At 36.6% G+C, this 24324-nt stretch overlaps 3 protein-coding genes and 1 non-coding gene across 4 annotated transcripts; 2 read left to right on the top strand and 2 right to left on the bottom strand.

The window, feature by feature from the left end:
* Window positions 1-6114: 6114 nt before the first annotated feature.
* On the top strand, window positions 6115-8088 carry LOC144568098 (uncharacterized). Its single transcript, XM_078318328.1, has 3 exons — window positions 6115-6404; window positions 6750-7105; window positions 7394-8088. Exons 1-3 carry the CDS (start codon window positions 6115-6117, stop codon window positions 8086-8088), a joined length of 1341 nt encoding a protein of 446 aa, XP_078174454.1.
* On the bottom strand, window positions 6603-6713 carry LOC144569021 (small nucleolar RNA R71). The gene has a single exon (XR_013515933.1). It is a non-coding gene; the product is annotated as a small nucleolar RNA R71 (small nucleolar RNA).
* Window positions 8089-14707: 6619 nt separating the features above from the next.
* Window positions 14708-18657, top strand: LOC144568158 (myosin heavy chain-like protein). The gene is made up of 15 exons (XM_078318402.1): window positions 14708-14896; window positions 15044-15137; window positions 15286-15323; window positions 15649-15738; window positions 16039-16092; window positions 16195-16272; window positions 16385-16453; window positions 16573-16746; window positions 16864-16990; window positions 17084-17124; window positions 17251-17340; window positions 17454-17558; window positions 17642-17815; window positions 17964-18073; window positions 18189-18657. The coding sequence occupies exons 1-15, from the start codon at window positions 14861-14863 to the stop codon at window positions 18262-18264; spliced, it is 1356 nt and encodes a 451-aa protein (XP_078174528.1). The 5' UTR covers window positions 14708-14860; the 3' UTR covers window positions 18265-18657.
* A 786-nt stretch (window positions 18658-19443) lies between these two features.
* On the bottom strand, window positions 19444-22100 carry LOC144568159 (serine/threonine-protein phosphatase PP1-like). Its single transcript, XM_078318404.1, has 4 exons — window positions 21570-22100; window positions 20810-21369; window positions 20467-20696; window positions 19444-19772 (listed from the first exon to the last, which is right to left on the bottom strand). Exons 1-3 carry the CDS (start codon window positions 21796-21798, stop codon window positions 20508-20510), a joined length of 978 nt encoding a protein of 325 aa, XP_078174530.1. The 5' UTR covers window positions 21799-22100; the 3' UTR covers window positions 19444-19772; window positions 20467-20507.
* Between the last annotated feature and the right edge of the window lie 2224 nt (window positions 22101-24324).

The raw sequence follows: 24324 nt of genomic DNA, 5'->3' as shown, positions 1-24324 counted from the left end.
CCTCTTTCCCATCTTGTACGGCCTGGCCGTACCACCTTGGTACGGGCCGTACATAGATGCCGCATGACAGAATTCAAATCTAGGCAGAGGCTATTTAAAGCGAGGGATCTCTCCATTTTCGAGGATTCCATTCCATTCCAGATTGAGAGCTCAGAAAAAGAGAGAAAGAGAGCAAAGGAGCAAGGAGAGAAGAAGAAGGAAGAGGAAGAGGCGAGAATCGACGGATCAACCTCTTCTCAACTCCCGATCTTCGATCTAGTTCTATCATGCCTCTCTTTATCTCTTTATTTGTATTTCTGGACAGATCTATGACTTGTGAGTAGTTGATCATTGTTTCTAGGGTTTGTAGATGGATTTTCTTGATTTGTGTTGCTTTTCTTGATTTGGATCTTGTATGAACTCTTTTGATTGAATTGATTGTGTATTTGCTTGTCTTGATTGATTTGTCTTTCTGTGATTGCATATGGTGTGCCTATAGTGGTAGATCAACCCTAACAAGGTCATGTGACCATTGCTTTCTCTCAACCAAACCAATCCCTTTAGGTAGACTTGTTCGAATTGAAGCCGAAAGGTTGAATTCTCCCCTAATTGACAGATTAGAGGATACCTTAGATCTCCAATCAATCAACTAGAGGATCTGGACCAAAACACGAGAGTTGAGGTTTAGAAACCCTAGAAGGTGAAGAATTGACTCCAAAACCTAGATCTTGAACCAACAAACGAGAGTTGAGGTTTAGGAACCTTAGGTATGGTCAATTGAACCTTTTTGAAGAGTTTAATACGAGGTACCAGCAAGAAATGCATCAACTCGAACTTGTAAGCTCTGTACTGGTACATCGGTACGGGTCTTACAAGAGTGGTGCGGCCTACCCGTACCAAGCCCCACTCGGCTTGGTCGGACCAGGTTGGTGCGGCCTAGCCGTACCAACTTGGTAAGACCCGTACCACTAGAGGCAAATCAGAGATGAAGTCTGAAACCCTTGAAACATCTTTTATCCCAAATCAAAACACAGTTTATACTTTTCCCTGCACATTTACTATTCTATTGCATTGCTTGATTGCTTGAGTTGATTATTTAGGAAGATTAAATACCAAAACTCATTCTTTCTCACTTCTAGTCTTTAGTCGAGATAAGTAAATATCTAGATAAAGGAACCGTCCCTGTTGATCGATACCCGATTATACTCCTCGATAGGGTTGTGCACTTGTAACCCTAATCGGAAGGTGTAACCGCGGTTTTAAAAGGTACGCTCTCAAGCGTACCGAAACTTGCGTTGCGCTTTCACGCGAACAGGCATGTTTGGTCTTGGGTCATTCGGCCTGGGCTGTTGTTGGCCTTGAGAAAGAGGAGGGTGTTGCTGAGAGAATCCAGAAAAGGAGCACTGCTGCTGTTGGGGTTTACGGTGCTGTAACCAAAACTCGTTTAGGCTTAAGCTGCAGAATGACCGTAGAACAAAAATTTCTACAACCAACTTAAGCTCCGGATTAAACGGGGTATGTCAGGAAACTTTCCAAGGCGGTCCACCTTCAGTATTCCTTTGACATCAAAACCCAATTTAATCCTTTTTACACATCTACTCCATGATTGATTTCTAAAACTTTAATCTACTTACCAATTAAATAGATTAATATAGCATATTTATACCTTGTTTCCAAATCACAGTTGGAATGCAGACCGAGCGAGTAGAGCCTCACCAGGGAAGAAATCGACTCGGAGTATCACACGTGTGATACCTCTATCGGTTATCCACCAGGACTAACCGGAGAGCAGTTTATTTTTTCTGCCAGAAATACCGTAAACCGCAGAATTCTGCAAAAACACTATTCACGGGGAAAAAGATGAAAACCCGTAAACACGAATTTTCGGTTGCTCAGTTTCATCAATATGCAAAACTGACATACCGCGAAATTCGGTAAAACACTATTCATCGATCCCGTAAATATACCTCACAACAACTCGCAAGATTATACGTCAACTACGTATAACTTTCTTTTCTCAACTGAAACACTATTTGGGAGAGAAATCTAGAAAGAGAGAAAATACCGATCCATTTCGACACGAAACGGTATGAGTGAATTAGCAAATTTCTCTCTACCCCTCCACCCCTATTTATAGGGTTTAGGGTTGGTTGCCAAAAGACCAAAATGCCCTCCAAATTCGGCCTATTTACAAGATATGCCATTGAATGGATAAGGATGACATGTCATGTGGATAAGATCGATGACATGTCATCTGGATAGGATCGATGACATGTCATGCGGATAAGCACGAATCTGAAAAGACCCGAATGCCCTCGGCCCGAATACAAATAATATTCGTATAATTATTCTGAACAATTATATATATTTTTCTTGCGGTTGTTGTTTCGGTAATTTATACAAGATGTCATGCACATTTATAAATTAACCGGTTAACTTTTATACAACGTGTCACACACGTTTATAAATTAACCAATGTTTTTGCTTGTTATTTTTACATAACATTTATAATTTAATTATAACACATATAATTAATTATAACCATCTTACTATTGATCATAACCAATTTATAATCAATCACAATAAGATTCTCTGATTAACTCCTATATGGTGTGACCCAATAGGATCTGTGTTATGTTGGTAAACAGAGTTAAAACTGTTTTAACTTCTATAATCATGAGCGGCATCTGGCAACACATCATGACCATCCAATTACACAGATGATGCTGTACTGTACAATATCACGATCCAGTAAACAATTTACTTGTGTTTGTTCTTCTGTCTCATAGCTATCAGATTAGTTTCAAGGTAGATGTGTGTCATCCTTGCTAACTGAATCTTTTCTTGATCTTGAGCAGATTATCAAATATAATTACTCTTGTAATTATATCGCTAGCAGATAATCTAACTCTACCAAAGGGCCCAGTGATGCTATAGCTTGTATAGAGATACGAGGGATAAATAGTATTCTTGGTAAACCATCACTACCTCAGCTAAGCCATGTATACCGAAGAGCTACCGTTATAACTGCATTTTACCGACATCATTTGATAACAATCACACATATACATTTCTTAGTAGGAAAGATGAATACCTCATACTTTAGAACTTAACACTGAATGAAAACATTAATGACACGAACACAATTCTATTTAATGTTTCATTTGGGGTCTGTCAAATACCATGTTCCTAGAACATGTATCTATGTGATTAAAATGACATCTCGTGTCAGGTGGTTTGTAAAACTTAACCATCTTTTAATCCACATACTAACCTTATCGCGGTAATTAGTGTTCCTGCTAATTACCTTGGTCAGTGACTTTTTAAGAGTATATATTATCTATATTATGGAGTTTCACAATTTCAGTCATGAACTCGAAATGATCCATAAATTCAATAATACTCAAGGCAACAAAATGATATATAAATAAACATTCAATTCATGAACAAAGCTTTATGATAAATTATCGTATTATTGACTTCTAGATTATTACAAACTAACAGCTGCCTAGCTTATTACATCGATTGATGTTAGCTGGTTTCAGACCCGATCTGGAGGTGTAGAGTGTAACCCAATTTTGAGAAGAGGGTAGAGAAGAACCGTCGGCCATCTGTTGAGAGAGAAGGAGGCGAGCCTCTTGATTGTAGATAATAACCATGAGATCAGCTATGGATCGAGGTGGCGCAGTTTGAACAGTAATCACAAGAGAGTCAAATTCGGGACCCAAGCCTTGCAAGATGTACATCTAGAGATCGTCGTCAGACACCGGCTCTCCAATAAATGCGAGTTTGCCGGCTACTGATCGAAGTTTCTGAATGTACTCTAGGCAAGAAGACCCTCCCTTGCAAGTGTTGTTATAGCAATAATATTTTTTGTTTATTTGACTAATTTGCAAAAACATAAAATTATTGAATTTTATGATTTCTTCTATTTTTGAAAGATATGCAGGTTCAAGTCAAATGAAATTGCAATATGAAATACTTGGACTAAAGAAATCATGAAGACACTTATCAAGAATACAAATTGTAAAATCATAAACTTGGTAAAGTAAGTTTGAGGCTGTTTAAACTGGGAACAAACGTTGGTAACGTTTGTAAAACGTTGTAACGTTTTCAGCCTGTCAGAAACGCTGAAGTAACAACTTGATTAAACTCAGAAGGATCCTTAAACGTTGGTAACGTTTATAAAACATTATAACGTTTTAAGAATGTCAGAAATGCTGAAGTATAGCTGTATCAATTCAAATTTAATACAAACGTTGGTAACATTTGTCAATCGTTCCAACGATCTAATTAAATCAGCATTGTAATGTTTGACAAAAGTTGTAACATTTTAATTAAATCTGAGCTTCAGAAATTCCTATTTTTATCAAGATTTTACAGGAACAAATGTTGCATAATGTTTTACAATTGTTGATAACGTTTTATTGAGCTGTCAGAAAATTGAAACCCTAAATAGCATTTTGAACTAAAACGTTGGTAACGTTTTTGATAAGCCGAAATCGTATCTATTGAAACCTAGGGTTTGTTATGTAAATTAAGCCAAGTTTTGTTGAAATTAGGTTTAATTAGGTTAGAAATGTCCAAAAGTTCAAGTTACTGCCCTAGTTATGTTTGTTTTACAGGTAATCAAGTGCTTGGAGCTTAACGAAGCAAAACGGGTGAGTTAGCATGAAGATTGGAGCAACTGCCAACATCCATTGCGGCCCGCAACCAAACAAGTCAGAGCTTTCATTTCTGCACCTTTATTGTGGCCCGCAGGACCTTTATTGCGGCCCGCAATGACCTATCCAGATTTTTCTGCGCAGTCTGATTAACTGTCTCCATGCATTGCGGCCCGCAATTACATCGGTTCAGAGCCCGAATTTGCTATTTTTGGTTGGTTATGTCTAGGTTTTAGAGGGGGGTTATAAATAGGAACCTGTAGAACAGATTGAGTACGTTTTTTAGGCAGAATTTCTAATTTTAAACAAGGGAAAGCAAGGAAAAGCAAGAAGAGAGAAGAAGGGAGAAGAGATCATTGATCAATCGGTTTTATTATTTTCTTTCCTTTGGAACTCTTTTATTCTTTTGATTTGTGTCTTAGCCATGACTGGCTAAGGGCTTTTCTAGGGTTGATTAGGGATGTACTTGAAACTTTTGTTATGATTTAGTTGGTTTTATTTTATATATTTTTGTTCTTTGTTATGATCTATTCTTTATTTTAATTGATTGTGAAGACTTAATCGAAATCACATGAAACCCTAGGATTTGGTATTTGCAATTGAGAAATTAAATATTAGGTCCAGACCATAAGGAATAGAGTATTTGATAGGCTAAGTACCGAGAGGTGACGCTTGTCTTATATGGGCTTCACCCAATAGTTTAGAAAATTGTGCCAAGTACCGAGAGGTGAAAGATAGTTTTCTAGATCAATTGGGACAGTAAGAACTTAATGACTTTAGATTAGGGTAGCCAAGTACCAAGAGGTGATGTTTATTCTAATTTAAAGATGGTATTAATATAGAGATATCACTTTGTACCTACAACATCCAACTGTGCCTTCATAATTAAAAGATCAAATTTAATAAACCAATTAGTCATGACATTAGTGGATAGGAACCCTAAGAAACCCTAATTTCTCATTCTTGTTAAAAACCTAATTTTACTTTAAAGACTTTAGTTTAATTCATTTTAATCGAAACCAAACCACTTGAACAAACACAAAACCTTTTTACTTTCTTTTACTAAATTAAATTGTTAGGTTAGAGTTAATATTCCAACTTGTCCCTGTGGAGATGATCCCTAAGTACTACTTGACAAGGTTGTACACTTGCAACCGAATTGAGTATCAACTAGGATTTATTACTTGTATTGTAATAATCTACATCAAGTTTTTGGCGCCGTTGCCGGGGACAACGGTGAATATTATTTCAGACCTAAGTAATTTAGTTAGTAATTGTTTAATTTCCTTTTTGCTTTCTTTCTCTCTCATTTTTTTTAGGTTGAAATCTTGCAGAGGAACCTCCAACCCCAAACGTCACAGATTTGGTTGAGTGATTTTCTAGGCGAGGGTCAACCCATCTCTTCTACGAAAGAAGGAACAAACACCCAACAAGGGGACCTTTCTTGCACTTAAATCCATGCCAGTTAGACATGTCGACCGGAAATGAAGATATTCGATTTGAAAACCTTCAGAGGGAACGGGATCGAATGGCTAACGAACTTCAACGTCTGCGGGCAGCCGCTGTTGAAAGAGAAAACAATGAAGCAGCCGATGCCAACCGCCCTTTGAGAGACTTTACGGCACCTAGGGCTGAGGAAATCCACCTTGGCTATACGACACCTACTATCAATGCTGAAGAATACCAAATTCCGCCTGCATGGGTTAGCATGGTACAGCGTAATCTGTTCCACGGTCTGCCTCACGAAGATGCCACGCAACAGTTAGCCAATTTTGAAGAAATCTGCAGTACAATTAAGGTACAAACTGTTTCTCCAGAAGATCTTAAAGTTATGGCTTTCACTTTTTCTCTTGCAGATAAGGCTAAAGGTTGGATAAGGGGACAACGGCCCGAGAACATGAATACTTGGCCTAAGGTGGCGAATGCTTTCCTCAACAAGTTCTTTCCACCATCCAAAACAAACTCCTTGCGCCATCAAATCCACAATTTACGACAGAAAGGAGATGAAACCATGAGCGAGGCGTGGGAGAGATTTCAAGAACTGTAGAGGTGTTGTCCACATCATGGTATCGAAGGGTGGAATTTATTGCAAATCTTCTACAACAGCCTCATGCCACAAGACAAAGGTATGTTAGACGCAGCCGCTGAAGGTAGTCTCATGAATAAAGGGGCTGTGGACGGATACAAATTGGTGGATGACATGGCTCTCAACCAAAGCCAATGGCACAACCCTAGGGAGACACCTATGATCTTGCAGTGGGGACTGAAAGAGGTGAATTCGAACCCAAACTTGGCTGCAGAAATTGCCGCTTTGAATCGCAAAATTGATCAAATGAGCGTAAATTCGGTAAATAATTCTTCTCCTCTTCCTTGTTCAATTTGTGGTAATACCGATCATCTAGCAATTAACTGTGGTATAAGTAATTGGGGTAGTTTTGAGGAAGTTAATGCAATTAACCAAGGTAATTTCAAACCAAATAACAATCCTTACTCCAACACTTATAACCCCGGTTGGAGAAATCACCCAAACTTTTCGTGGAGACAAAATGACCAACCGACCCAAGGTAATTCAAACTTTAATAGACAAAACCAAGGTTATGGTAACCAAGGGTATGGTTCTAATGCACAACCAAAATCCAATCTTGAATTGATGATGGAAGCTTTCATGACAAGTCAAAACCAAAAGTTTGATGAATTGACCAAAAAGGTAGATATGTTGGCAACCCAAAGTAAAATGCTTGAAAACCAAGTTGCACAACAAGCATCTTCATCCTTCCGACAACAAGGCACACTACTGGGCAAGTCGGACATCAACCTTAGGGAGTACGCGAATGCAATAACCCTGAGGAGCGGCATGGAATATCAAGGACCAAAGATGCTAGAGACACAACCGCCTTCGGCTCGTCTCAATGCAAACACACCGGCATCGGATCTATCTCAAGAATCGGGTAACTCCAACCCGGCCAAGGTAAAATCTATTGAAACTCCTAAGTATATTCCTCCACTCAGGTTTGTACCCTTTCCTCAAATGTTAGTGAAGAATAAACTGGACCAACAAGAAATTTTGACCAAAAAGCGCACAATGGAGGAAAGTAAACATGTGATATTAGATGAAAAATGTAGCGCAATCTTTTCTACCGATTTACCTCCTAAAATGAAAGATCCGGGTAGTTTCTCGATACCTTGCTCTATAGACACAACTAGGATTGAAAATGCAATGTGTGATTTAGGGGCAAGTGTCAATCTCATGCCTAAATCGGTTTATGACAAACTTGAGTTGGGTAATTTAGAACCAACCAATATGACACTAACTCTTACTGACGGGATGACACGATCTCCACTTGGTATCTTTAAAAATGTGGTTGTCAAAATTGGTAAGATTAAGATTCCTGCTGATTTTGTTGTCATTGAAACGGATGATCATTCGGCCGTTCTCTTAGGTTGAGCTTTCTTAGCAACGGCAGGTGCAAACATCAAAGTCAAAGAGGGGGAGCTTTCTTTCTCCGTTGGGAAGAAGAAATAAACATTTTATTTTCATAAGCCATTGATACCTCCTAACAAAAATTCAGTTTGCATGATAGAAATTTCACAGGTTAATAGAGAATTTCTGCAAAAGGAGTCGGTGGAAACATCTGAAACCGACAAATCTCGAGGAAATCGACACAAAACGGAGCAATGGGGAGGCCGCCCTCCCGATCCTCCACGCAAGCATTAAGGCACACCACCACCACCTTCCGCCAATAGAGTAGTCCATGTTTCTTCTTATTTACTTTTGTTTATTTTTACGCATTGGGGACAATGCTTAATTTAAGCTTGGGGGATGGGAAGAAATTGTATCTTTGCATGCATGTTTTCAAAATTGTTTTCAAAAATTTTAGGATTTATAACCTTGTTTTTTACTTGACCATGAATAGGATTTGTGATTTTAAACTTAATTGCTTGAAATTGCGAATTTGTCAAGATGTTTTACGAGGTTATGAAAAATAGAGTCTTGCATAATTGGACTTAATTGTTTGAAAATGCATAAAGTATAAAATCATGTTTAATTTTTTTTGTGTGTCAAAAGTTGGCAAAAATAAAACCCTTGATAAATTTGAGTGATTGTCAAAAATATTAGAGATTTTGATACAAATTTTAACGAGTTTTTAGGAATACCTTTGGAATAATTTGAAATAACTACATAATTTGGCGAAAAACTTTGTGGAAATAAAGGTCTAAGAAATTAGAAATTTAGGGATTTAAATTTATTTTTTTTGAAAATGCAACTTGTTTGTGAAAAACGAATTTAGAAAGATCGGGATATCCATAGGTATGAATTAATGTCTAAGGATGTGTGTATTCATGATGTTTTTGCAAAAATATTGAAAAATAGTCAAGTTGAAATTTTTTAAGAAAGACTTCGTTTGCTTATGTTACGGCGACATGACGTACTTATAGCAATGAGTCATAGACACTTTGCTCCGCTAGTTTGCCCGATAAAGTGACCGAGTTTGCACTAACCCTGTGAGTTCGTGTCATGGAAGGGTTGAACCAAGAGCATGCAAATGCACTTTTGAATTAAAACGGTTGGGTATGGATTAGCTACCTATAACTAGCCGGTTTTGTTTTAAGGATAAATATTTATAGTGTCATATATCAACACACAAAGTCCGCAACTTTCTAACCTAAGTTTGATTCAAGCTTGGGGGATTTTTAAAAGAATTTTCGCAAATAAGAATGCATTTTTTGTAACAAATTTAGATATCCGAAGTTTACAAATTCTAAACCTTTAAGGAAATAAAAGTTAGAGTAATTGAATTGTGGGGTGAAGCATGATTAGCCAAGGGTTGCACTTTAAATTTGTACAAAATTTACGTTGAGATTTTTAAATTTTGGCAAGATCATACAAATTTTTCGATTGAAGAATGTATATTTGATATGAGGTTAAAATAGATATTGAATTGTATTCCAAGTTTAAACTTGCTTGAGACAAGCAAGGACTAAGCTTGGGGGAATTTGATAAGCCGAAATCGTATCTATTGAAACCTAGGGTTTGTTATGTAAATTAAGCCAAGTTTTGTTGAAATTAGGTTTAATTAGGTTAGAAATGTCCAAAAGTGCAAGTTACTGCCCTAGTTATGTTTGTTTTACAGGTAATCAAGTATTTGGAGCTTAACGAAGCAAAACGGGTGAGTTAGCATGAAGATTGGAGCAACTGCCAACATCCATTGCGGCCCGAAATGGAGTTATTGCGGCCCGCAACCAAACAAGTCAGAGCTTTCATTTCTGCACCTTTATTGCGGCCCGCAGGACCTTTATTGCGGCCCGCAATGACCTATCCAGATTTTTCTGCGCAGTCTGATTAACTGTCTCCATGCATTGCGGCCCGCAATTACATCGGTTCAGAGCCCGAATTTGCTATTTTTGGTTGGTTATGTCTAGGTTTTAGAGGGGGGTTATAAATAGGAACCTGTAGAACAGATTGAGTACGTTTTTTAGGCAGAATTTCTAATTTTAAACAAGGGAAAGCAAGAAGAGAGAAGAAGGGAGAAGAGATCATTGATCAATCGGTTTTATTATTTTCTTTCCTTTGGAACTCTTTTATTCTTTTGATTTGTGTCTTAGCCATGACTGGCCAAGGGCTTTTCTAGGGTTGATTAGGGATGTACTTGAAACTTTTGTTATGATTTAGTTGGTTTTATTTTATATATTCTTGTTATTTGTTATGATCTATTCTTTATTTTAATTGATTGTGAAGACTTAATCGAAATCACATGAAACCCTAGGATTTGGTATTTGTAATTGAGAAATTGAATATTAAGTCTAGACCATAAGGAATAGAGTATTTGATAAGCTAAGTACCGAGAGGTGACGCTTGTCTTATACGGGCTTCACCCAATAGTTTAGAAAATTGTGCCAAGTACCGAGAGGTGAAAGATAGTTTTCTAGATCAATTGGGACAGTAAGAACTTAATGACTTTAGATTAGGGTAGCCAAGTACCGAGAGGTTACATTTATTCTAATTTAAAGATGGTATTAATATAGAGATATCACTTTGTACCTACAACATCCAACTGTGCCTTCATAATTAAAAGATCAAATTTAATAAACCAATTAGTCATGACATTAGTGGATAGGAACCCTAAGAAACCCTAATTTCTCATTCTTGTTAAAAACCTAATTTTGCTTTAAAGACTTTAGTTTAATTCATTTTAATCGAAACCAAACCACTTGAACAAACACAAAACATTTTTGCTTTCTTTTACTAAATTAAATTGTTAGGTTAGAGTTAATATTCCAACTTGTCCCTGTGGAGACGATCCTTAAGTACTACTTGACAAGGTTGTACACTTGCAACCGAATTGAGTATCAACTAGGATTTATTACTTGTATTGTAATAATCTACATCAGTTTTATGTCAACTAGCTCATTTTTGAGCTGTCTCTATAAATATGACTTCTTTCCCAAAGTATCTCAGCCGACCTTAAACTTCTAAAACGCAATTTTCTGAGAGCTTTGCTTACTCTATTGTTGTGAGAGCTTAAAACTTTAAAATTCCTCAAACAACCTCAAACCCACTTAACTAATCTTGAGTTAGATTAGGTTAGAGTGATCTTTTGAGTATTTTTCTTAAGTAGCTTAAATTTTGAGATCTTCGTTCTCATCTCTAGTTGGCTGATTGACTTTCCTCTTGAATTGTATGGGCTCAACGGTTCACAAGTTGTAATATTTTTATATTGGATAATAGAAAGGTGCACCTAGAAGAGGTTGCGAAGCCCCAGAGACGTAGGCTTTTGTTTTGCTGAACTCCGTTAACATTCCGCGTGTCAAATTTCTCTAAACTCATCTATTTACTTTCAATCACATTTATTTTCAGTTTTTGTAGTGATTAACGGTGCATTTAGTATAACAGGAAGTGGTCTGAAGTTTTCGCCTGAGCTCAGATAAGCGAGCCCTAGATGTAGCAGAGAAAGATCGTTGAAGATTCTGCCAAAGATCCGCTGAAGTCTTGGCTGAAACGACCTGTGCTAGGATCTCGCGAGTGAGAGAAGAACGCAGCCACCCGAGGAGCATTTGATCCTGTTTATACCATGTAAGTAAGCGGGGTTAACAACCGATGCATCGGCTGCTGTAGTGATAGTCAGAGATGATGGATCGGTCTCAAGAAATTGGTACAAGCCGTAGGCATGGAGAAGCGGTACGATATGCGATTGCCAGGATAGGTAGTTGTCTCGGTCAAACTTAGTTGAAATCAGAAGAGTGAGCATGACTAGCTGATGATCTGAAGCAATGCCATGAGAAGAGACTGAGATAGCGGAAGAGGTGTGGGAGGGTAGAGGATTTGCCACTAGATCAGACTCCATTGGAGCTCTGATACCATATAGAGAGAAAGAGAGAGATAGATAGAGAGGATTGGAAGAACAGATCTTTATTTCATTCTCAATTCTGTAAAGTACAAATGATGAAATACAATCACTATTTAAAGGCAACAACTTAGTCTCTCTAATCACTAGCTAATTACATTCAAGCCACTAACTAATTAACTAACTAATTTTGTTATTGCCTTGATCCCTAATTACATTGATGCCATTAGCACTTCATCAATCTAACTAACAGCTAACAACTTAATAGCTTAGTTGCTTCTATAGCATAGATGCATCTGTGTTATGCAATTCTAGTGCTCTTGTGTTATGCGCCTCCTGTAGTCTTATTAAGTTTATTAAAAATCCGCCTTGCATTTCCAATACATTCATATATTATTTATTGTCTGGTTCCAGCAAAATTGCCCCCCCCCTCGCTTGACTGCTTCAACTTTAGTCTTGCTGGACCCAGCACAGTAATTGGAAAACTCGACTTAGGCATGTGCTGCGTATGATTTAGATGGAAGCATTTTCATACTAGTATATGTTAAGTTAATTATATCGTTTTGCCTGTAATATGTATCTGATAACTAGTGGGAAAAAATCTTATTCATATCCGTCTTATCAAATACGGTACAGATCAGATAAATAGATATTAATAAAACTCTATCATACCATGCATCATTTCTATATATTTATATACCAATGTATATAATTTTATTTTTAATAATTACTCTATAGATAAATAGGTACAAAATAGTTTTTATCCGTACTATTACCTATTATGTCAACATTTTTTTTTATTCTCATTTGTATTGATAACTAGGCGAAAATAAAACTTATTCACATCCGTTTTATCATAAGGATGGAAAAAGGTAATGCTGTGACCGGATACGTTATGACATATTACGTGTTGTGACTCGCATGTCTTGTGTAGAGAATATTTGAGTGACATGGCCATCTTTTAAAAAATCGATACAACACGACAAACAAACTAATCTAGTTACAACACAATACATACGTGATAACGCGTAACTCGCTTGATCGGATGAATTTTTAATAAACTAGTTTAAATTACAAAAATAATAATTAAATATAATCAGCCATATTTAAACATATACTTATAGGAGTGCGTATCCTCTGAGATATCTCATATTTTGCGTGACCGATGTGTCCAGTGCTTATTCGGGGAAAGCGCAGGGGGCCAGTATTGTTGTGCTTTGAGATATGTGCAGAACATATTTGAACGGTTGAGATATTCTAAAAAGTCACGCAAAATATGAGATATCTCAGAGGATGCGAATTCGACTTATAGTCACTACGTGTCTTGATTACATCTCTCCGAATTTGATTACAAATGTATCGTGTCATCAAATTCGTAAATAGGAGGGTTCAAATGCCTCCATTTTTGTGCCTCCACCATACCTCCATTTTTAAAACTTAAGAGTCAAAATAAAACCGTTAGATGTGATCTATGTTATTTTCTTTATGTGCTCATAAAAAATTATTACATTTCAATTTTAATTTTATGTGAATCAATATGTTGAAAAATTAACATCTAGAAATTATTCACATTAGTACGTTTTTTACAAGCTTTAGATAACAACCAAAACAAAATTGAAATGTCATAATTTTTTACATGGGAATAGATTAAATAATGTAGATCATATCTAACGGTTTTATTTTGACTTTTAAGTCTTAAATTTTAAGTTTTTAAAGTTTTTAAAAATAGAAGCATAGTGGAGACCTAAAAAATAGAGACATTTGAACCCTCCTCATTGGTAAATATGAATTCGTAATGGGTCAGATAAACAGATAAAAGGGTACCATCGACACTCCTAACTAGGACTGGCAAAAAAGCTCGTGACTCGTGGCCCGTGGCCCATTTGGTATTCGCCCGTGACTCAATCGGTAACAGCTCGTTCGTTAGTGGCTTGAGTTAAAATTAGCTCGCTCGCTACATACTCGAGCTAGAATTAATGAGTTTGAGTTTGGCCTAGCTCGGCACGAGCCAGCTCAATCGTTAACAAGCTATTTAATATACATAATTTAATAGTTTAATTGGATCCGTTCACTTTAGATTGGGGATATTATGGTATATGGATGTTATAGCCAGTGTTATGACAATTGCACTTTGAAATGTGTTTAAGTTGATTGATAATTTTGTATGAAATATGTGTGAATTAATTATAAGCAATTAAGTTAATTTGTATGAATTTGTTTGATTTGGTATGCATGAATTTATTCTGTGAATATGTTTGTATGAATTTAGGATTTTGATATATTTGTATGTATGAATTTAACTATAAACTTAATTTATAATAGTTGATTTGCTTAATTATAATTGAATTAAGAGTATTCCTCAATAATTAGCCATATAATATTTTGTTTTAATCATAATTCATAAGATGTGTTATGAAAATTTAAAATATAACAAGAAAGAAAATATACAAATTTATAAATTTGCCAAGCTAGTAACGAGCTAGCTCAACTTGTTCGGACAAGCTACGAGTCGGTCTTGAGCAATAATTTTAACTCAAAACCTAAAATCCAAACTCGCTCACTCAATTTGATACACCAACAAGCCGAGTACGAATGTAGCCTAGTTTGCTTTTTAACAGCTCGTTGCCCCTAACTATCGACTCGACGTGGAGGTGGAGGAACAGAAATGAATTGGGCTTTAACTAGATGCAATCAGTGTAAGCCCGATCAGCCCATTTCCTATTATTGCTCTCACTTCTCCAGTTCTTCTCGTCTCCATTCCATTCCCAATTTCCAATGCGTTGCAATTTCATCTTCCTTTCATATCAAACAAGCTCCACCAATTCCTAAACTAACTCTTTCGTCTTCGTTGGTACTCGCCTCGCCGCGCTCGTCATGGAAGCTCACCATGCTTCCCGTGGTCGACGCACGGTAACTATGCTACTCTCTCTCGCTCTCTTCTCCCCAATTTCACATGCCAAGGCCTATCTCTGATAGATGTACTTTTTTTTTTTTGGATCGATCCAAATCTCGCTCAACTCAATGGACCATACATACCTTTTATTTGTGTTGGTCCAGTTGGAGGAGATTCGCCAAAAGAGAGCTGCTGAGAGGCTGAAGACTGTTTCCTCCGGATCTGATCTTCATTCCTCCGCCTATCAGCACCAGCCTGGTGAGTAACTTCTTTTCGTTTTATCATATCCCCACCCTCCCTCCTATCTGATCTAATTTACTTTAGAAAGAAAGAAAGAAAGGCGCTTTTCTAATTGCATGTAAAGTAAATTACTTGTAACTTCGTTCTGCTGGTATCAACTCAACAGCCAATCAAAGCTCGCAAAGCGGATATAGGGAAACTGAGGTTGGTTTCTCTGCTCCTTTCTCACCTCCTAAACTTGTAATTGTTTTTACCATTACAATATTAAGCTAATAATTGCAATAGTATTATAGTAATCAAAGAACGTTGGCTCCCTATACACTGCACAATTCAAATTACTTATTTCCTGTCAAATTCAAGATACATGAATTGCTCCCCATATTTTCTTTTTCATTTGCTTCTGATATTTATGTCAGAACTGCATCAAGCACCATAGCTATAAATGTAGTTCTAATTATAATTTGTATAAAATGGTTTTGAATACTTAAACAAGTTCCTTCCCTTGACACCTCTTTTGTTTCAACTGCAGATAGATACCTTTGCACTCCAAGCTCGTATCAGGGAACTTGAGACTCAAATTGCAGATCTTAATATAGAGAACCAAAAGCTACTTGCCGAGGTCCACTTCTATTCTGATGCTAATCTGAGGTTTTGAGTACCACTACTTTATTTACTTGTATTGACCGAGTTATAATGGATTCAGTGTTTGATGGTGCCTCTATAGTCTTACCTGGCCAAGAGAACTGTGAAAAACACTGCACTGACTGAAATTGGCTGGTGTATAACCAAAAGTATTAAAGACCTGGTGTCACCAGTTCCAGTTTTTATTACCTGGTAACAAGGTGCATTGGATTGTACAGGTAAAGATAATGATTTTTCTTGGTAACACTAATGGGCAATTTTTCTGTGCTATCTTTAGCTCGAGGAAAGCGTAGATGAAAGAGATACAATTGTAAAGCACCTGAATGATCTGGTAAAATTTGAGATATAGATATTTGCTAAATAGTTTTACATATATAAAATTTTATCTAAATTTTTTTCAGTAAATTTGAGATATAGATACCCTCTTCTACAGGAACAGAACAGCTTGCCAACCATGAGGAAAGCTTTGAATGACATCTCAATTGAAAAAGATGCAGCCATTATTGCAAAAGTATGCGAGTAAAAGATTTTTGCTATACTCCTTTTCGCCACTGATTAATTATGGTTAATATTTTTATAAGACAAATCTGTCGCATTTAATCATTTTTAGTTATTATAATTAGGAGGATGCTTTGGCTCAAGTCAGAACACTTAAGAAGCGACTAAAGGATGCAGAAGAGGATCAATATAGAGTATGTTAGTTTGGACATGTCCATTATCCATGTTTCAAACACTTAACTGCTATCATTATTTCTATCCGTAATTGTTCCTCTTTTCTTTTCTTTTTCATTCTTTTGGGATTTATAATCAGGCGGAAGAGGATGCTGCAGCTTTGAGAGCAGAATTGAATATGGTGCAGCAGCAGCAGCATGCAAATACTAATACTGCTACTACTACGTCTTACTCTTCTTCTTCTTTTGGTGGATTTCCTGACGACATTTCTGCACTTGAAAAAGAGTTGCATGATTTGCAAACCTACCTCAAGGTGCACAACGCATGTCATCCTGCATCTTATATTTTTTTATTTTAAGGCTCAGTATCATGATTTGTATACTTGGTGCACTTTCTTTTAATATCTGAATTGAATGCATTGTGCTTATAGGAAGAGTCTGTTTTGAGACAAGAGGCACAACAAAAGCTAGCAGAAGAGCAACTCCGGACCTCTACACTGGTGGCTGAGAAGCAAGATATAGAAGAGAAACTAAAAACTTCTAATGAAAAATTGTCAGGTACTGAATGAAATTGTTGTGCAATTCCCCGCTTAACGAACTGTCACGATAACAATAGCTAATTTTGTTCTTTCATACCTTCTTGTGATGCAGAACAAGCTTCCCGCCTTGCCATGCACACAGCTTTTTCACTAGTTAAGCACCCTGATTTTCTTGAGTTCATTTTTCAACACTATATTTTTTTCAAAACTTTTAAAATGACACATGTAATTTCTTTTGTGAATTGTCACAATAACAATAGCTAATTTTGTGAGTGACAGGAAGATAAAGAGATACTTGAGAAACAATTGCATGATATGGCTCTTATGGTTGAGAGGCTTGAGAGCAGTCGCCAAAAGCTATTAACAGAGGTCTCCTCTTTTTTTTTTTATTAAATCTATCTGTTTTTTCTCCCTAAACTGAAGCTGCATTATCACGTTGACTTTCACTAATGTGCTGACATTTTTCTCTAAGTATTTGGCAGATTGACTCACAATCGTCAGAGATAGAAAAGCTATTTGAGGAGAACTCAAGCTTGTCCCTGTCGTATCGAGAAGTCATGGCAGTTGCAAAGCAATGGGAGAGCCAGGTAAAACATTTTATTTTTATTTTGTGCATATTTGACATGTGCTCTATAACTTAAAATTAAACAATGAAAAATCAAATTGGCAGGTTGGGGATTGTCTGAAGCAGAATGAAGAGCTGCGTTTCACGTTAGATAAGCTAAGATCTGCACAGATTAACAATCCTGTACAAGCAACTATGGGAGGGTTACTGGAGCAAACTGTGAGCCAGGGTTTGACCACTCCACCTGACGAGTTGGCTTCTGAAAATTCATCACTTAAGGTTAGTCTCAAGCAACTAGAGAATTTTTTTTCTTCTCACTTTATTCTGTAAGTAACTACATAATTTTATAATAAGAAGCGGGCACTGTTTGTTAGTTTTCCTAAATAGTAGCTTTGACTGTGTGTTGTTTGTTTGTTTGGGAATGCAGGAACAGCTTAGGAAAGAACAGAGCAGGTCAGAGGGGCTTGCAGCAGAGGTGATGAAGCTCTCCGCTGATCTTAGGCGTGCTGTTCAGTCCCACAATACTCTCACTCGCTTGTAATTACTATTCAGAAAAATATTTTTATCTATATTCAATCTTTTTAATCTTAATTATGCTATTTTTTTTACTAAACAGTATGTCTGTTTACTTTTTGCCTTGTGTGTGATGCAGGTATAGGCCAGTTTTAAGAGAGATAGAGAACAATCTGATGAAAATGAAACAAGAAACTTATTCTACTATTCAGTGAAAGGTAACATGAGCTCATTCTTTCAAAAATGCATCTTTGTTCCCGTGTCTCTAGAATTGATGCGGCCATGTGGTTGTCATAATTTTGGGGTAAATTAGGCGCCTCATCCTTACAAAATTAGAGAGGGCTCTACTGCTTTGCTCACCTTGTTGCTTAATTTTCTGATATATGGAGATGATTGAAATTTTCATTAATGGGATTGATGTATAGGATGGTTATAAGAACCCTTCCATTGCTTAAATCCTTGTTAATTCAGACGAATGCTTTATATTATTTATTTTTACTTTTTTGACGCACTTTTTTTAATGTTTTTTTCTTGCTAAATTGTCAGCTATGCTGGTCTATTCTTGGTTTTCAAGGCAACAAATAGCTGCAAATGTAATTACAATTGCACTTTTGTTATCTTTTTCTTAGATTGGATGAAGTAATTGAGGTCTTTATGGCTACTATGCTTGTGGCAGGTGGTGCGGTACCAGATAATTGTAAATATAGATCGGTTTTATGTATATAAAGAGGCATTTACCAACGTTGCACAACAATTAAAAATTAAAAGTAAAAGAGCACATACACCACTCAGTTTGACAGTATTAGTTGGTCATCATGACAAACAATACACCTTTGCGATTGTTTACTTAACACCAGAAAAGAGCGTAATGTCTGAAAATTGAGGTGTAGAGAAGGCATCTGGATGTATGCCTTTGAAGTTTGTTCTGATGGAGAAAAACGAAGACTCTTGACCAATTCAAGTAACAACACGTGGCATTTTTATACTGGCTGAATTATAAATTTTTGGTATTATGGCAATGTACCAGTGGAGTGCCAAGAGACCATGATAACGTATACAAAGATACAAGTGATCCGACACAGTGCCAAATACTCAAACTTGATGCAGACATGCAGTTTTTAAGTTTCCATATAAAAATAAGTGCAAAGCTCTAGCGGAGGATTGTGAAGCACATGGAAACTAATCAAATTGTCATAATTAAGTACAAAGCTCAGTGAAGAAAATGTACAGGCCAACTTAAAATGAAGTCATGGACGAATCAGATGATTACTGTTAACAGAATTAACCCTGACACAGTTTGATCGAATACCAGCATCTACTCTCGGCAACATGGAAAACCAGGCATCCAGTTGCAGCAATGTTGCTTTGCAACATAAAGAAAAAAAAAATTAGGATTGTAAGCTCCAGTGCATAATCTAGTATAATAATGGTATAACAAGATTTCAAAATACAACGAAAACCCCTGAAAGATAATCACAAATTAATCATATCTACAGCCTACAACATGGCATCCTCGAAACACACAATACAATAGTTCAAAGAAGAGTAAATATAAGAAACAAGAAAAGAAAAACTCCTGGAACTTCCTGCAGAATAGTTAGACTAGACATTTTGTTGACGGTAGCCCCTACAATAACATGACGGCCTCTCTTGGACCCCCAACCTTTCCTCCCCTCACATGAGAAGCTTCTAGATTTCTCCATCCGCCAAATCAGCAACAAGCCTGAAATTCATATATTAGACAGTGGCTTAGCAAAGCCATATCAATTGATCCCACTCATAAAAGACAGAAACAAATGCAATTATTTCTTTGAGGTAAGCCAACCAAACAAATGCCTTCTTAGAATTTACAGTATAAGCTTGATCTGATATGATAGTAGCAATATTGCTATTATAAGAGATGAGGATTTAAATAAATTGTACTGAAAAAAAAATTGAGAGTTCCAAGTTCTGACACCAGAATTACATGCACTCATTGATTACTTTGGAAAAAGAAATCCAACCAAGGATCCAAGTTTAAGCAACAATTTTCCTTGAACAATGACATGGGATAATGGATGATACATTAACAAGACATCATAAGCTCTTCTATTGAACCAAGGTAGTGATTAAATTCTTATTTACTTTCTACACAGCATAACAGTCATAATTACGACACAAACCAACTGAACGATTTACATTCCTAGACATCACCATTGTTTTTTACCCCAAAAAATAAAATAGGATGAAAATAGACAGAGGTTTGCAACAGCTATAGGAGCTACTAGTGTAGTGTAGGGTAGTGCACGAGGGTGTTAGATTGGAGTTCATACAGGATCTTGCCAGGGTTTATAGAGAATAGTAGGGAGAACAAAGGGGTGGTTGAGGACGAGACTTAAGACTAAGGTTTAGGAGTGAAAAAGGAAGGAAGCACAGACCTGAGTTAGATCAAAAGGAGTAAACCAGTGCGAGCGAGATGTCATATCTTATTGGCGGTGATGTATTTAGGTTTCTTCTCGGCGGGCTTGAGGATCTGGAAAGAGCACATCAAGGTCTCGTCAACACTCATCATGGCCCCTGCATTGTCAAACTCCCCGCAGTAATTTGGAGCTGAGAACACTGTCACCAGCTGCCGGTTAGCGAAGAACTCATACCCATCCTCCACCACCTGCATTAATTAATTTTCATGCCATCATTTCACTTCAGTATAATGAAATAACAGTACGACAACAGAAAACCAGAGAATTAGCATGATAGAGAGAAATAGAATTGATTAGAGACCTGGTGGGCCCGGCAAACGAGGTCGAGGTCCTGCTTTGCAAGGAATTCTGAGACCTTGTCGGGGCCGAAAGTGTAGGAGACGCCCCTGTCATTCATGCCCCAGCCCTGGATGTCATGGCCAGGGTCGGACCAGAGGAGGTCGCACAGGAGGCCAGTGTCAGGCACATCGGAGGGGCGGGGGAGGCGGCGGATCTGATCAAGGGAGGAGAGGTCAGGGGAGAGGCCGCCGTGCATGCAGAGGATCTTGTCGTCGATGAGGGCAGCAACGGGGAGGCAGTTGAAGCAGTCCGTGAAGAGCTTCCAGAGACGGACGTTGAAGCGGCGCTTGCACTCGTCGTAGAAACCGTAGATGCGGTTGATGGAGGCGCACTCATGGTTGCCTCGCAAGAGGAAGAAGTTCTCAGGATACCTGATTTTGTAGGCGAGCAGGAGGCAGATGGTCTCAAGGCTCTGCTTCCCACGGTCCACGTAGTCACCCAGGAATAGGTAGTTGGACTCCGGTGGGAAGCCTCCGTACTCGAACAGCCGCAGCAGGTCGCTGTACTGCCCGTGGATGTCCCCTGCAGGTCGCATCACATCAATACACAGTCATCCCTCATGCTCTTATTGCATTCATTTCATTCACAGTAAAGCAAAGCAAAGTTAACAGGCTCAAAATTAATTAATGAGTTGAGAACATGAACATCATCCCAATAAACGTACTTAAATCATGTCATGCACTATTAATTATTTAAAGAAAAGAGGAAAAGGAGATACGAACCACAGATCTTGATGGGGGCTTCGAGCTCGAGGAGGTTGGGTTGGCTGAGGAAGATGTCGCGGGACGAGGCGCAGAGCTGCTTTATCTCCGCCTCCGACAGCTGCACCTGCTTCCCCGGCCGTTCCCTCCGCACCTCCACCAGCCGCCGAATTATGTCGTCCACCAACGCCACCTCCATCCCCGCCTTTCCTGTCCCCATTCCCTGCGCCGCCGCTGCCGCCGCCGCCATCCCCCCGCTCCCCTTAGCTTAATCTCCCCCTTTCGCTTCTTATTTGTTTGCTATTAAATAATTTAAATACCCCTAAGGATTAATAGGTAGGCTGGAGAAATGAAATTAATAGGATTTATTTAATTAGATTGTGAGACAGATAGAGACGAAAACAGGCGAGTGGTGGCAGGTGGTGATGATGGTGGTGGAGATTCATTGCAACAAAACGGGGAGGTGAGGTGACGGCGTTCGCATGAAAAAAGCTCCGGTTCCAAATTTCGAATTACAAAAAAAATCCTATAACTCGGGGGAGGTTTATTTTAGGTTGTGTTTGTATCAACCAACAATAGAGATAATGTTGAATTACCTCTATTATTCTCAATTTTTATTAATTCGAATATAAATTAGTAAATTGGGTTAGCACAAGAATAGCTCTATTTTACTAATCTATAGAAATAGTGGGTTAGCAAGAATAAAGCTTGTGAACTTAGTGATATTAATAAAATATTTGATTCTTCTCAATTAGAGTTATTTTAAATATTAAATTAGTATTAAACAAAATATCTAATTAGTATTAAAAATAATATAATATTAGATTAAATTAGTACTAAATATAATATAATATTAGATTAGATTAGTATTAAATAAACTATTAGTTTATATATTATTAAATAAATATAATATTAAATTAGATTAATATTAAATACAATGTTAGATTAAATGTAATATAATATTAGTTTAAATGTTAAATGTAATATAATATTAATTTAAATATTAAATATAATATAATATTAATTTAAATATTAAATATAATATAATATTAATTTAAATATTAGATTAGTATTAAATAACTATAATATAAAATTAGATTAATATTAAATATAATATAATATTATTATAAATATTTAATGTAATATAATATTAGTTTAAATATTAGATTAGTATAAAAAAATATAAAATATAATATTATTTAAAATATTAATATAAATAAAATATAAAATATCATATTACTTTAAATATTAATTTAAATATTAAATGTAATATAATATTACTTTAAATTTTAGTTTAGTATTAAATAAAATATTAGATTAAATATAATATAATATTAATTTAAATGTTAAATGTAATATAATATTACTTCAAATATTAAATTAGTATTAAATAAAATATTAAATTAGTATTAAATAAATATCATATCATATTTAATTAGATTAGTATTAAATAAAATATTCGATTAGTATTAAAAATATTAGTTTAAATGTAATATAATATTAGTCTAAATATTAAATGAAATAAAATATTAGTTTAGATATTAAATGTAATGTAATATTAGCTTAAATTTTAGATTAGGTTAATTATTATTTTATTTATTTTCTCCATCGTTATTTCAAATATACAATTCAAACGATATTTTTACTAATCTGAATAATCTAAAGTTAGTGCTATTCTCAAACCATTCGGGTTAGCACTATTCTCAACCACTAACTCAAAAATTGTTATTCTTACACTAATCCTTGTTCGATCCAAATGTACCAGAGAAGGTGAGGTTACTGTTAAGGATGCGGCCGAGCCCAGGTCCTAGGCCTAGGGCAATATTATTATTATCAGTTCATTCATTTAATCATGAGGAGGGTTCAAATGCCTCCATGTTTTTGTGCCTCCATCATGCTTCCATCTCTCTCTATCATTTTCAAAGTTCAAACAGTCGATTCGAACCGCTCAACCTAACCTCCATACTAAAATATGTTTGGAGACCAAATTTTATATTTTTAGGAATTTTTTTACTATTTTTTTAGATAGGTACAAAAATACTGTTTTTAGATGATTCAAATTTATTGATTTTGTACCTATCTAAAAAAATAGTAAAAAAATTCCTAAAAATATAAAATTTGGTCTCCAAACATATTTTAGTATGGAGGTTAGGTTGAGCGGTTCGAATCGACTGTTTGAACTTTGAAAATGATAAAGAGAGATGGAGGCATGATGGAGGCATTTGAACCTCCTCTTTAATCATTTACCATTATTATTATTAGTAGTAGTAACTAGTAATATTAGTATAATCTGCTAGCTCTGCTGACGTGGAAGCAGCCCACCAAAAGGCAAAATAAACCCTACACGTGGGGCCATAGAGGCACTCGGTTGTGCTGGAGTAGGACCCACATGCCATACCAGTCCCTCATGAGATGGGATGAGATGCCACGCGAGTTACACGGGAAGAGAGAAAAACAGTTCATCTAAAAAAACAGAGAGAGAAAATCAGTAGAGGGGACTAGAGTATTAATACTGGGGCGGGTACGGGTACGGGTACGTCTCGGGTACGGGTAGGTCGGGTAGGACAGGTATAAGGGTAAGGGTATCTCGGGTATATTTTTCAAAAACCATACCCTACCCGTCCTATACCCGTACCCGTGTACCCTTGACGGGTAGGGTGGGTACGGATATTTTTTTTTTTTTTTTTTTTGCTGTTTTTTTCTGGTTTTTTTGTTTCTGTTTTTTTGTTGGTTTTTTTTTCTGGTTTTTTTTTGCTGTTTTTTGTTTTTTGTTTTT

This window comes from Carex rostrata, chromosome 17 (assembly GCF_964058835.1).
Source record: "Carex rostrata chromosome 17, lpCarRost1.2, whole genome shotgun sequence".
NCBI lineage: Eukaryota > Viridiplantae > Streptophyta > Magnoliopsida > Poales > Cyperaceae > Carex > Carex rostrata.
This window is presented reverse-complemented; position numbering and strand designations above follow the sequence as displayed.